This window comes from Sinohyriopsis cumingii, chromosome 17, assembly GCF_028554795.1.
Source record: "Sinohyriopsis cumingii isolate HCF-2022 chromosome 17, ASM2855479v2, whole genome shotgun sequence".
In the NCBI taxonomy this organism is placed as follows: Eukaryota; Metazoa; Mollusca; class Bivalvia; order Unionida; family Unionidae; genus Sinohyriopsis; species Sinohyriopsis cumingii.
In genome coordinates, this window is record NC_142977.1 from 785,141 (window position 1) to 798,799 (window position 13,659).

General features: G+C 29.6%; 1 protein-coding gene across 1 annotated transcript in view; it reads right to left on the reverse strand.

Annotated features, from left to right (window-relative positions):
• LOC149777629 (putative RNA-binding protein 18) overlaps positions 1–13,659 on the reverse strand; it is a 124,668-nt gene that overhangs the window by 15,435 nt on the left and 95,574 nt on the right. The window contains exon 5 of the mRNA XM_089938689.1: positions 9,711–9,772. Within this exon, the coding sequence (XP_089794815.1) occupies positions 9,711–9,772 (62 nt within the window). The remainder of the gene's footprint in view (positions 1–9,710; positions 9,773–13,659) is intronic.

The window sequence follows — 13,659 nt, forward strand, 5'->3', positions numbered from 1 at the left end:
TGTTTTTAAACTGTTACTTAAACATACCAATACAATGTTTTTAAACTGTTATTTAAACATCCCAATACAATATTTTTAAACTGTTGCTTAAACATCCCAATACAATGTTTTTAAACTGTTACTTAAACATGCCAATGCAATTTTTTTAAACTGTTACTTAAGCATGCCAATACAATGTTTTTAAACTGTTACTTAAACAAGCCAATACAATGTTTTTAAACTGTTACTTAAACAAGCCAATACAATGTTTTTAAACTGTTACTTAAAGAAGCCAATGCAATGTTTTTAAACTGTTACTTAAACAAGCCAATACAATGTTTTTAAACTGTTACTTAAACATGCCAATGCAATGTTTTTAAACTGTTTTTTAAACATCCCACTGCAATTTTTTAAACTGTTACTTAAACAAGCCAATGCAATGTTTTTAAACTGTTACTTAAACATGCCAATACAATGTTTTTAAACTGTTACTTAAACATCCCAATACAATGTTTTTAAACTGTTACTTAAACATCCCAAAACAATGTTTTTAAACTGTTACTTAAACATCCCAAAACAATGTTTTTAAACTGTTACTTAAACATGCCAATGCAATTTTTTTAAACTGTTACTTAAACAAGCCAATACAATGTTTTTAAACTGTTACTTAAACAAGCCAATACAATGTTTTTAAACTGTTACTTAAACAAGCCAATACAATGTTTTTAAACTGTTACTTAAGCATCCCAATACAATGTTTTTAAACTGTTACTTAAACATCCCAAAACAATGTTTTCAAACTGTTACTTAAACATCCCAAAACAATGTTTTTAAACTGTTACTTAAACATGCCAATGCAATGTTTTTAAACTGTTACTTAAACATGCCAATACAATGTTTTTAAACTGTTACTTAAACATCCCAAAACAATGTTTTTAAACTGTTACTTAAACATCCCAATACAATGTTTTTAAACTGTTACTTAAACATCCCAATACAATGTTTTTAAACTGTTACTTAAACAAGCCAATACAATGTTTTTAAACTGTTACTTAAACATCCCAATACAATGTTTTTAAACTGTTACTTAAACATCCCAAAACAATGTTTTTAAACTGTTACTTAAACATCCCAAAACAATGTTTTTAAACTGTTACTTAAACATGCCAATGCAATGTTTTTAAACTTACTTAAACATGCCAATACAATGTTTTTAAACTGTTACTTAAACATCCCAAAACAATGTTTTTAAACTGTTACTTAAACATCCCAATACAATGTTTTTAAACTGTTACTTAAACATGCCAATGCAATGTTTTTAAACTTACCTAAACATGCCAATACAATGTTTTTAAACTGTTACTTAAACATGGCTATACAATGTTTTTAAACTGTTACTTAAACATGCCAATGCAATGTTTTTAAACTGTTACTTAAACATGCCAATACAATGTTTTTAAACTGTTACTTAAACATCCCAAAACAATGTTTTTAAACTGTTACTTAAACATCCGAATACAATATTTTTAAACTGTTACTTAAACATACCAATACAATGTTTTTAAACTGTTACTTAAACATGCCTATACAATGTTTTTAAACTGTTACTTAAACATGCCAATGCAATGTTTTTAAACTGTTACTTAAACATACCAATACAATGTTTTTAAACTGTTACTTAAACATCCCAATACAATATTTTTAAACTGTTGCTTAAGCAACCCAATACAATGTTTTTAAACTGTTATTTAAACAAGCCAATACAATGTTTTTAAACTGTTACTTAAACATCCCAAAACAATGTTTTTAAACTGTTACTTAAACATCCCAAAACAATGTTTTTAAACAGTTACTTAAACCTGCCAATGCAATGTTTTTACACTGTTACTTAAACATGCCAATACAATGTTTTTAAACTGTTACTTAAACATCCCAATACAATGTGTTTAAACTGTTACTTAAACATCCCAATGCAATGTTTTCAAACTGTTACTTAAACAAGCCAATACAATGTTTTTAAACTGTTACTTAAACATCCCATTACAATGTTTTTAAACTGTTACTTAAACATCCCAATACAATGTTTTTAAACTGTTACTTAAACAAGCCAATACAATGTTTTTAAACTGTTACTTAAACATCCCAATACAATGTTTTTAAACTGTTACTTAAATATCCCAAAACAATGTTTTTAAACTGTTACTTAAACATCCCAAAACAATGTTTTAAACTGTTACTTAAACATGCCAATGCAATGTTTTTAAAGTTACTTAAACATGCCACTACAATGTTTTTAAACTGTTACTTAAACATCCCAATACAATATTTTTAAACTGTTGCTTAAACAACCCAATACAATGTTTTTAAACTGTTACTTAAACAAGCCAATACAATGTTTTTAAACTGTTACTTAAACATCCCAATACAATGTTTTTAAACTGTTACTTAAACATGCCAATGCAATGTTTTTAAACTGTTACTTAAACATGCCTATACAATGTTTTTAAACTGTTACTTAAACATGCCAATGCAATGTTTTTAAACTGTTACATAAACATGCCAATGCAATGTTTTTAAACTGTTACTTAAACATACCAATACAATGTTTTTAAACTGTTATTTAAACATCCCAATACAATATTTTTAAACTGTTGCTTAAACATCCCAATACAATGTTTTTAAACTGTTACTTAAACATGCCAATGCAATTTTTTTAAACTGTTACTTAAGCATGCCAATACAATGTTTTTAAACTGTTACTTAAACAAGCCAATACAATGTTTTTAAACTGTTACTTAAACAAGCCAATACAATGTTTTTAAACTGTTACTTAAAGAAGCCAATGCAATGTTTTTAAACTGTTACTTAAACAAGCCAATACAATGTTTTTAAACTGTTACTTAAACATGCCAATGCAATGTTTTTAAACTGTTTTTTAAACATCCCACTGCAATTTTTTTAAACTGTTACTTAAACAAGCCAATGCAATGTTTTTAAACTGTTACTTAAACATGCCAATACAATGTTTTTAAACTGTTACTTAAACATCCCAATACAATGTTTTTAAACTGTTACTTAAACATCCCAAAACAATGTTTTTAAACTGTTACTTAAACATCCCAAAACAATGTTTTTAAACTGTTACTTAAACATGCCAATGCAATTTTTTTAAACTGTTACTTAAACAAGCCAATACAATGTTTTTAAACTGTTACTTAAACAAGCCAATACAATGTTTTTAAACTGTTACTTAAACAAGCCAATACAATGTTTTTAAACTGTTACTTAAGCATCCCAATACAATGTTTTTAAACTGTTACTTAAACATCCCAAAACAATGTTTTCAAACTGTTACTTAAACATCCCAAAACAATGTTTTTAAACTGTTACTTAAACATGCCAATGCAATGTTTTTAAACTGTTACTTAAACATGCCAATACAATGTTTTTAAACTGTTACTTAAACATCCCAAAACAATGTTTTTAAACTGTTACTTAAACATCCCAATACAATGTTTTTAAACTGTTACTTAAACATCCCAATACAATGTTTTTAAACTGTTACTTAAACAAGCCAATACAATGTTTTTAAACTGTTACTTAAACATCCCAATACAATGTTTTTAAACTGTTACTTAAACATCCCAAAACAATGTTTTTAAACTGTTACTTAAACATCCCAAAACAATGTTTTTAAACTGTTACTTAAACATGCCAATGCAATGTTTTTAAACTTACTTAAACATGCCAATACAATGTTTTTAAACTGTTACTTAAACATCCCAAAACAATGTTTTTAAACTGTTACTTAAACATCCCAATACAATGTTTTTAAACTGTTACTTAAACATGCCAATGCAATGTTTTTAAACTTACCTAAACATGCCAATACAATGTTTTTAAACTGTTACTTAAACATGGCTATACAATGTTTTTAAACTGTTACTTAAACATGCCAATGCAATGTTTTTAAACTGTTACTTAAACATGCCAATGCAATGTTTTTAAACTGTTACTTAAACGTACCAATACAATGTTTTTAAACTGTTACTTAAACATCCGAATACAATATTTTTAAACTGTTGCTTAAACATCCCAATACAATGTTTTTAAACTGTTACTTAAACATGCCAATGCAATTTTTTTAAACTGTTGCTTAAGCATGCCAATACAATGTTTTTAAACTGTTACTTAAACAAGCCAATACAATGTTTTTAAACTGTTACTTAAACAAGCCAATACAATGTTTTTAAACTGTTACTTAAACAAGCCAATGCAATGTTTTTAAACTGTTACTTAAACAAGCCAATACAATGTTTTTAAACTGTTACTTAAACATGCCAATGCAATGTTTTTAAACTGTTTTTTAAACATCCCACTGCAATGTTTTTAAACTGTTACTTAAACAAGCCAATGCAATGTTTTTAAACTGTTACTTAAACAAGCCAATACAATGTTTTTAAACTGTTACTTAAACATGCCAATGCAATGTTTTTAAACTGTTACTTAAACATGCCAATGCAATGTTTTTAAACTGTTACTTAAACAAGCCAATACAATGTTTTTAAACTGTTACTTAAACATCCCAATACAATGTTTTTAAACTGTTACTTAAACATCCCAATACAATATTTTTAAACTGTTGCTTAAACAACCCAATACAATGTTTTTAAACTGTTACTTAAACATCCCAGTACAATGTTTTTAAACTGTTACTTAAACATACCAAAACAATGTTTTTAAACTGTTACTTAAACATGCCAATGCAATGTTTTTAAACTGTTTTTTAAACATCCCACTGCAATGTTTTTAAACTGTTACTTAAACAAGCCAATGCAATGTTTTTAAACTGTTACTTAAACATGCCAATGCAATGTTTTTCAACTGTTACTTAAACAAGCCAATGCAATGTTTTTAAACTGTTACTTAAACATTCCAATGCAATGTTTTTAAACTGTTACTTAAACAAGCCAATACAATGTTTTTAAACTGTTACTTAAACATCCGAATACAATGTTTTTAAACTGTTACTTAAACATCCCAGTACAATATTTTTAAACTGTTATTTAAACATCCCAATACAATGTTTTTAAACTGTTACTTAAACATACCAAAACAATGTTTTAAAACTGTTACTTAAACAAGCCAATACAATGTTTTGAAACTGTTACTGAAACAAGCCAATACAATGTTTTTATGCTGTTACTTAAACATCCCAAAACAATGCTTTTAAACTGTTACTTAAACAAGCCAATACAATGTTTTTAAACTTTTGTTTAAACATCCCAATACAATATTTTTAAACTGTTACTTAAACATCCCAATACAATGTTTTTAAACTGTTACTTAAACATGCCAATGCAATGTTTTTAAACTGTTACTTAAAGAAGCCGATACAATGTTTTTAAACTGTTACTTAAACATCCCAATACAATATTTTTAAACTGTTATTTAAACATCCCAATACAATGTTTTTAAACTGTTACTTAAACATGCCAATGCAATGTTTTTAAACTGTTACTTAAACAAGCCAATACAATGTTTTTAAACTGTTACTTAAACAAGCCAATACAATATTTTTAAACTGTTATTTAAACATCCCAATACAATGTTTTTAAACTGTTACTTAAACAAGCCAATACAATGTTTTTAAACTGTTACTTACACAAGGTAATACAATGTTTTAAAACTGTTACTTAAACGTGCCAATACAATATTTTTAAGCTGTTACTTAAAGATCCCAATATAATATTTTTAAACTGTTATTTAAACATCCCAATACAATGTTTTTAAACTGTTACTTACACAAGCCAATACAATGTTTTAAAACTGTTATTTAAACATGCCAATGCAATGTTTTTAGACTGTTACTTAAACATGCCAATACAATGTTTTTAGACTGTTACTTAAACATGGCAATGCAATGTTTTTAAACTGTTACTTAAACATACCAATGCAATGTTTTTAAACTGTTACTTAAACATGGCAATACAATGTTTTTAAAGTGTTACTTAAACATGCCAATACAATGTTTTTATACTGTTACTTAAACATGCCTATACAATGTTTTTATACTGTTACTTAAACATTCCAATGCAATGTTTTTAAACTGTTACTTAAACATGCCAATGCAATGTTTTTAAACTGTTACTTAAACATGCCAATACAATGTTTTTAAATTGTTACTTAAACATGCCAATACAATGTTTTTATACTGTTACTTAAACATGCCAATACAATGTTTTTATACTGTTACTTACACATGCCTATACAATGTTTTTATACTGTTACTTAAACATTACAATGCAATGTTTTTAAACTGTTACTTAAACATGCCAATACAATGTTTTTAAAGTGTTACTTAAACATGCCAATACAATGTTTTTATACTGTTACTTAAACATGCCTATACAATGTTTTTATACTGTTACTTAAACATGCCAATACAATGTTTTTATACTGTTACTTAAACATGCCTATACAATGTTTTTATACTGTTACTTAAACATTCCAATGCAATGTTTTTAAACTGTGACTTAAACATGCCAATACAATGTTTTTAAATTGTTACTTAAACATGGCAATACAATGTTTTTAAAGTGTTACTTAAACATGCCAATACAATGTTTTTATACTGTTACTTAAACATGCCTATACAATGTTTTTATACTGTTACTTAAACATTCCAATGCAATGTTTTTAAACTGTTACTTAAACATGCCAATACAATGTTTTTAAAGTGTTACTTAAACATGCCAATACAATGTTTTTATACTGTTACTTAAACATGCCTATACAATGTTTTTATACTGTTACTTAAACATTCCAATGCAATGTTTTTAAAGTGTTACTTAAACATGCCAATACAATGTTTTTATACTGTTACTTAAACATGCCTATACAATGTTTTTATACTGTTACTTAAACATTCCAATGCAATGTTTTTAAACTGTTAATTAAACATGCCAATACAATGTTTTTAAAGTGTTACTTAAACATGCCAATACAATGTTTTTATACTGTTACTTAAACATGCCTATACAATGTTTTTATACTGTTACTTAAACATTCCAATGCAATGTTTTTAAACTGTTACTTAAACATGCCAATGCAATGTTTTTACACTGTTACTTAAACATGCCAATACAATGTTTTTAAATTGTTACTTAAACATGCCTATACAATGTTTTTATACTGTTAATTAAACATGCCTATACAATGTTTTTAGACTGTTACTTAAACATGCCAATACAATGTTTTTAAAGTGTTACTTAAACATGCCAATACAATGTTTTTAAAGTGTTACTTAAACATGCCAATACAATGTTTTTATACTGTTACTTAAACATGCCTATACAATGTTTTTATACTGTTACTTAAACATTCCAATGCAATGTTTTTAAACTGTTACTTAAACATGCCAATGGAATGTTTTTAAACTGTTACTTAAACAAGCCAATACAATGTTTTATACTGTTACTTAAACATGCAATACAATGTTTTTATACTGTTACTTAAACATTCCAATGCAATGTTTTTAAACTGTTACTTAAACATTCCAATACAATGTTTTTAGACTGTTACTTAAACATGCCAATACAATGTTTTTAAAGTGTTACTTAAACATGCCAATACAATGTTTTTAAAGTGTTACTTAAACATGCCAATACAATGTTTTTATACTGTTACTTAAACATGCCTATACAATGTTTTTAAACTGTTACTTAAACATGCCAATAGAATGTTTTTAAACTGTTACTTAAACATGCCAATACAATGTTTTTAAACTGTTACTTAAACAAGCCAATACAAGACTTTTAAACTGTTACTTAAACATGTGAATACAATGTTTTGAAACTTAAACATGCCAATACAATAATTAATCCTAATAATATCAAGATGATTTGTCTTTACATGGAAATATTATTGTTGAAATCAACTATGTAGAATAATATTTGGATATAAATGAAATTAAAAGGTTAAATGGCAGTCTTTATTTGTTTTTACTTATTTATTGTAAGACCATGTAAAATTCTGTATACATGTGTGAAAGTCATAATGCCTATGGTAAAATAATCTAAATCCAAAGTGTGTCATATTAGGACCTGTATGACACTGAAGCCAGTGTAAATGGGGCCTGTATCACTGAGATGTTTGGGTATAGAATGTATAGGACATTTAAATGTGTGTGAATGGGATCTAGAGGACATTTAAATGTGTGTGAATGGGATCTAGAGGACATGTAAATGTGTATGAATAGAATGCATAGGGCACTGAAGTGTGTGAATGGGATCTAAATGACACTGAAGTGTGTGAATGTGATCTATATGACAATGAAGTGTGTGAATGGGATCTATAGGACACTGAAGTGTGTGAAATGGATCTATATAACACTGAAGTGTGGCACCTATAGGACATGGAAATATGTGAAAAGAACCTAAATGATAGTGAAGTGTGTGAATGGGATCTATAGGACATTTAAATGTGTATGAATGGGATCTATAGGACAATTAAATGTGTGAATGGTATCTATATAACACTGAAGTTTGGGACATATAGTACACAGAAATGTGTGAATAGAATCTATAAGACTCTTAAGTGTGTGAATGGGATCTATATGACACTGATGTGTGTGTGAATGGTACCTATATGACACTGAAGTATGTGTGAACAGGACCTATATGACACTGAAATGTGTGTGAATAGGACTTGTATGACACTGAAGTGTGTACAAATAGGACCTATATGACACTGAAATGTGTGTGAATGGTACCTATATGACATTGAAGTGTGTGTGAATAGGACCTATATGGCACTGAAATATGTGTGAATAGGACCTCTATGACACTGAAACCTGTGTAATAATGAGTTACTGTAAAACTTCCATTAAACAATGACTGTTGGAATCGCAAATATTGGCTGTTTAACAAATGTGGCTTAGAGTGTAAAGAGACCACATTAGTAACAGAATGACTCACTGACAGATGGATCCAAGAACAAGACCTTTACCTATTGATGCATGGATCCAAGCACAAGACCTTTTTCTACTGATGCATCGATCCAAGCACAAGACCTTTGACTACTGATGTATGGATCCAAGCACAAGACCTTTGACTATTGATGCATGGATCCAAACACAAGACCTTTTTCTACTGATGCATGGATCCAAGCACAAGACCTTTGACTATTGATGTATGGATCCAAGCACAAGACCTTTTTCTACTGATGCATGGATCCAAGCACAAGATTTTTGACTACTGATGCATGGATCTAAGCACAAGACCTTTGACTATTGTCTAATGCTGTAAAGTGCTTAGAGCTTCTAAAGATTAGGCGCTATCCAAAGTCCTCATTATTATTATTATTATTATTGATGCATGGATCCAAGCACAAGACCTTTTTCTACTGATGCATGGTTCCAAGCACAAGACCTTTGACTACTGATGCATGGATCCAAGCACAAGACCTTTGACTATTGATGCATGGATCCAAGCACAAGACCTTTTTCTACTGATGCATGGATCCAAGCACAAGACCTTTTTCTACTGATGCATAGATCCAAGCACAAGACCTTTGACTACTGATGCATGGATCAAGCACAATACCTTTTTCTACTGATGCAATAGTATTTAAGCTAATCTTCATATTTGGGGAATCTATTCACAATGAAAAGAGGTTAATGCATGCAGAGTTTTGGTGAAAGAACAAAGAAAGTAGGTATCTGATACTACCTCAAATTGTCTCTCTGAGCATCTGGTTTCTTATCTGCTACTTTTTTGCTTGATGAACTATCCTGAAATAGCACAAAAATGCCCTTGACATAAACCTTTTATTTTACAGAACGAAATACCAATGTATAACATCGCTAATTCTGCAGTGACACATGCTGTTTTGATGCTTTTCACTACAAATAAGAGCACTAACTCTACGATTTATTCTAAATTGATATTTCCTCCCTTCCTTCTCTCTCTGCATCTGCATCTCTCTCTCTCTTTCTCTCTTACTTCCTTTGGCAACTGCATTTGTTCTTTTTGTAACTGCAGTTGTCCTTCTTTCTTTCTTTCTTTCTTTCTTTCTTTCTTTCTTTCCTCCTTATCTAATTGCATTTGTTTTTCTTTCTCTCTTTCCTCTTTCTCAAATTGTAACTGCATTTGTTTTTATTCTTTCTGAAGTTCCAGCTTCCTTAGCTCTAATTCCATCTTGTATTTTAATTTTAACTCCTTTACTTTTATGTCAGAGTCTGATACAGACCTGACCAAAATATTTTTTATTTCTTGCTTCATTAAGGAAGCTTCTGCTTCTGGCAAGTGGAACTAATTCAATTTTTTTCCAAAGGTTTAATTGTTAATGGGTAGCTCTTGAAAGAAAGATTTCCACTTTTGATGACATTGTACAAAAAGCTTGCTGATTTCAATAAATACTTCAAAATTGTAAAATAATACATGGGATTTCAAAACTAGAGGAATTCAAATTTTTAAAAAAATCTGAAATAATTTAGCCAAAATTCATATATCCAAGGACAAGCAATCCATTTTCTTAATTATGTGTTTAGGCTCTCATAAACAGTAACAAGAAAGAAGTTAAGACAACAAACTTTGTAAAATTTAACAAATTTAACAAATAATTTATTTCCCTAGGAAAACAAGGTAAAAATGAGAAAAAGAACTTATGGTTTAAGACTCAAATCCAAAAATAATCCAAGAATAACCCAAGAATGAAAAATTGAGTCCCGACAAAATGCAAAATGTAAGGCAATGACCTATACTGTAGTCAGTATAGCACTGAAGTGTCAACAGTTCTTTGTTGAACCAAAGAAAATATTCTGGTGTTTGAATTCCGAATAAAATTTCAATAAATGTCTTTGTCCAAGAATTCTGTATGAGCATTTAAAGAAAAGAATTAAATCTTAGAATCCAAATAAGCTGAAGAAAAATCAAAATTAAACTCCAGCTGTTCATAACAGAAGAAACACCTTGATGTCCAAGTGTTTAAAAAGCCTGACTGACTAAATTCTCTATAGAAAAAGGTTATACACTAATTTAAGATGCAAAACAGATTCCTGTATGAGGGTCATGTGATCACTTTCTAGAAGCTATGTACATGTCTAAGGTCAAGTACTCCCAGTACAGCCTCAATTTCATTGAATAAATCCTACAAAAATATACAAAAAGGTTGTTTACTGATTCTGAATCAAGGCCAGGAATTAGGTCAGCATTAAGATACGAGTTCTCATATTAGGTGTTTATAAAAAAAAACCAGTCAGGTCAAACTAATTTCTGGAAAATGTCAAATTCCAGTTGTTGTTGTTGTTGTGGGGTTTAATGCCATTTTTCAGCACACGATAGGCTATACATGGCGGCCAGTATTAATGGTGGAGGAAGAACCCGGGAAAACCCTGGAAAGAACCACCGACCCACAAGAAGCTACTGGCAAGCTTTCTCACATACCCACATTGGCTAAATCTGAGACTTGAACTGGCATAGACAGAGGTGAGATGGCAGTGATCCATAATGGAAAGCGCTTTAGACCACTTGGCCACTCATGGCTCCCAAATTCCAGTAAATAAAATTACATTATTATAACATGTAATGGAATAATAATAAAAAAATTTTAACTAACAATCAAACAATTAAATTAAATAAAATTAAATTAAATCAAATATAAATTAAATCAAATATATTTTATAAAAGGTTTGAACCAAGATCTTTAAATCCAGAAATAGGTGATTTTACCATATCTGCAATTTTTTAAAAATTTATTCCTATTTTTCATTTATCACTTCCAGTATTGCTTCTAAGGCACATGCTTGTGGGACAAGACAATCCTGCCCAAATTAAAGTAACTAATGTGTCAAGTCCCGCAGTTCACCTGTAGATGGCTCAAATTCCATATCTGGATGTGGAATATTGTTTTCTTATTCAAAAGAAAGAAACCAAGTTTAGACGAAATGGTCTATGAAAGCAAATATATTTCTGTCTGCAAATCATATAGTGAAATCATTCAAGAATAAGATTCCCCTTCATGTTAATAATTATCTACAAAAATTATTGATTCAATGGCACATCTCAGATATAAAATTCTTCCAATTCCTTCAAACTTGAAACTATTTAAACTTTTCTCCCAAATAAACTTATCTTCATAATATGCTCCTATAGGCAGAAAAATTACAGAAGGAGACTTTTTTCTTGCAGTTACATGCCCAGTACGACTGGAATGGTCTAATAATGAATATGTTTCTAACAATTTCTATTTGGTGGTGGTTGCGGTTGTGGGGTTTATCTCCATTTTTCAGCACACAATAGGCTATGCATGGTGGTCAGTGGAAGAAGAACATGGGAAAATTCCGGGAAGAACCACCGACCCATGAGAAGCTACTTTCTATTTGGTAATTACAACTCAAGTCAATCAGTTGAATTTAATCTCAAAAGAGATAACCTTTTGCACAAAATCGAATGATCCACTTGCCAAATACCTTTTCTAAATCAACATGACCATATCAGTGGTTATACCTTCTGAGCTTTGATGTAAACTATCAAATAAATTAGGCATGTATCCACAGAATTTGAACTAAAACCAGACTAAATTCAAACTATATTATTTTACACTAGGCATATTTCCAATTGGTTGCAGACTGTATTCTCAATGATTTTTTTATATAGCCTTCTTAGAATTTGTACTACTGCTTCTCTTAACCTAGGGTTTTACCCTTGATAACTTCTGTTCATCAGGTAAAGTGTTACTCTGAATGGAAACATACACTATATCAGTACATCAGGTAGTGTTACTTTGAATGGAAATATCCTCTATATCAGTACATCAGGTAAAGTGTTACTTTGAATGGAAACATCCACTGTATCAGTACATCAGGTACAGTGTTACTTTGAATGGAAATATCCTCTATATCAGTACAGCAGGTAAAGTGTTACTTTGAATGGAAACATCCACTGTATCAGTACATCAGGTACAGTGTTACTTTGAATGGAAATATCCTCTATATCAGTACATCAGGTAAAGTGTTACTTTGAATGGAAACATCCACTGTATCAGTACATCAGGTACAGTGTTACTTTGAATGGAAATATCCTCTATATCAGTACAGCAGGTAAAGTGTTACTTTGAATGGAAACATCCACTGTATCAGTACATCAGGTACAGTGTTACTTTGAATGGAAATATACTCTATATCAGTACATCAGGTACAGTGTTACTTTGAATGGAAATATCCTCTATATCAGTACATCAGGTAAAGTGTTACTTTGAATGGAAATATCCTCTATATCAGTACAGCAGGTAAAGTGTTACTTTGAATGGAAACATCCTCTATATCAGTACATCAGGTAAAGTGTTACTTTGAATGGAAATATCCTCTATATCAGTACATCAGGTACAGTGTTACTTTGAATGGAAACATCCTCTATATCAGTACATCAGGTAAAGTGTTACTTTGAATGGAAATATCCTCTATATCAGTACATCAGGTACAGTGTTACTTTGAATGGAAACATCCTCTATATCAGTACATCAGGTACAGTGTTACTTTGAATGGAAACATCCTCTATATCAGTACATCAGGTACAGTGTTACTTTGAATGGAAATATCCTCTATATCAGTACATCAGGTACAGTGTTACTTTGAATGGAAATATCCTCTATATCAGTACATCAGGTACAGTGTTACTT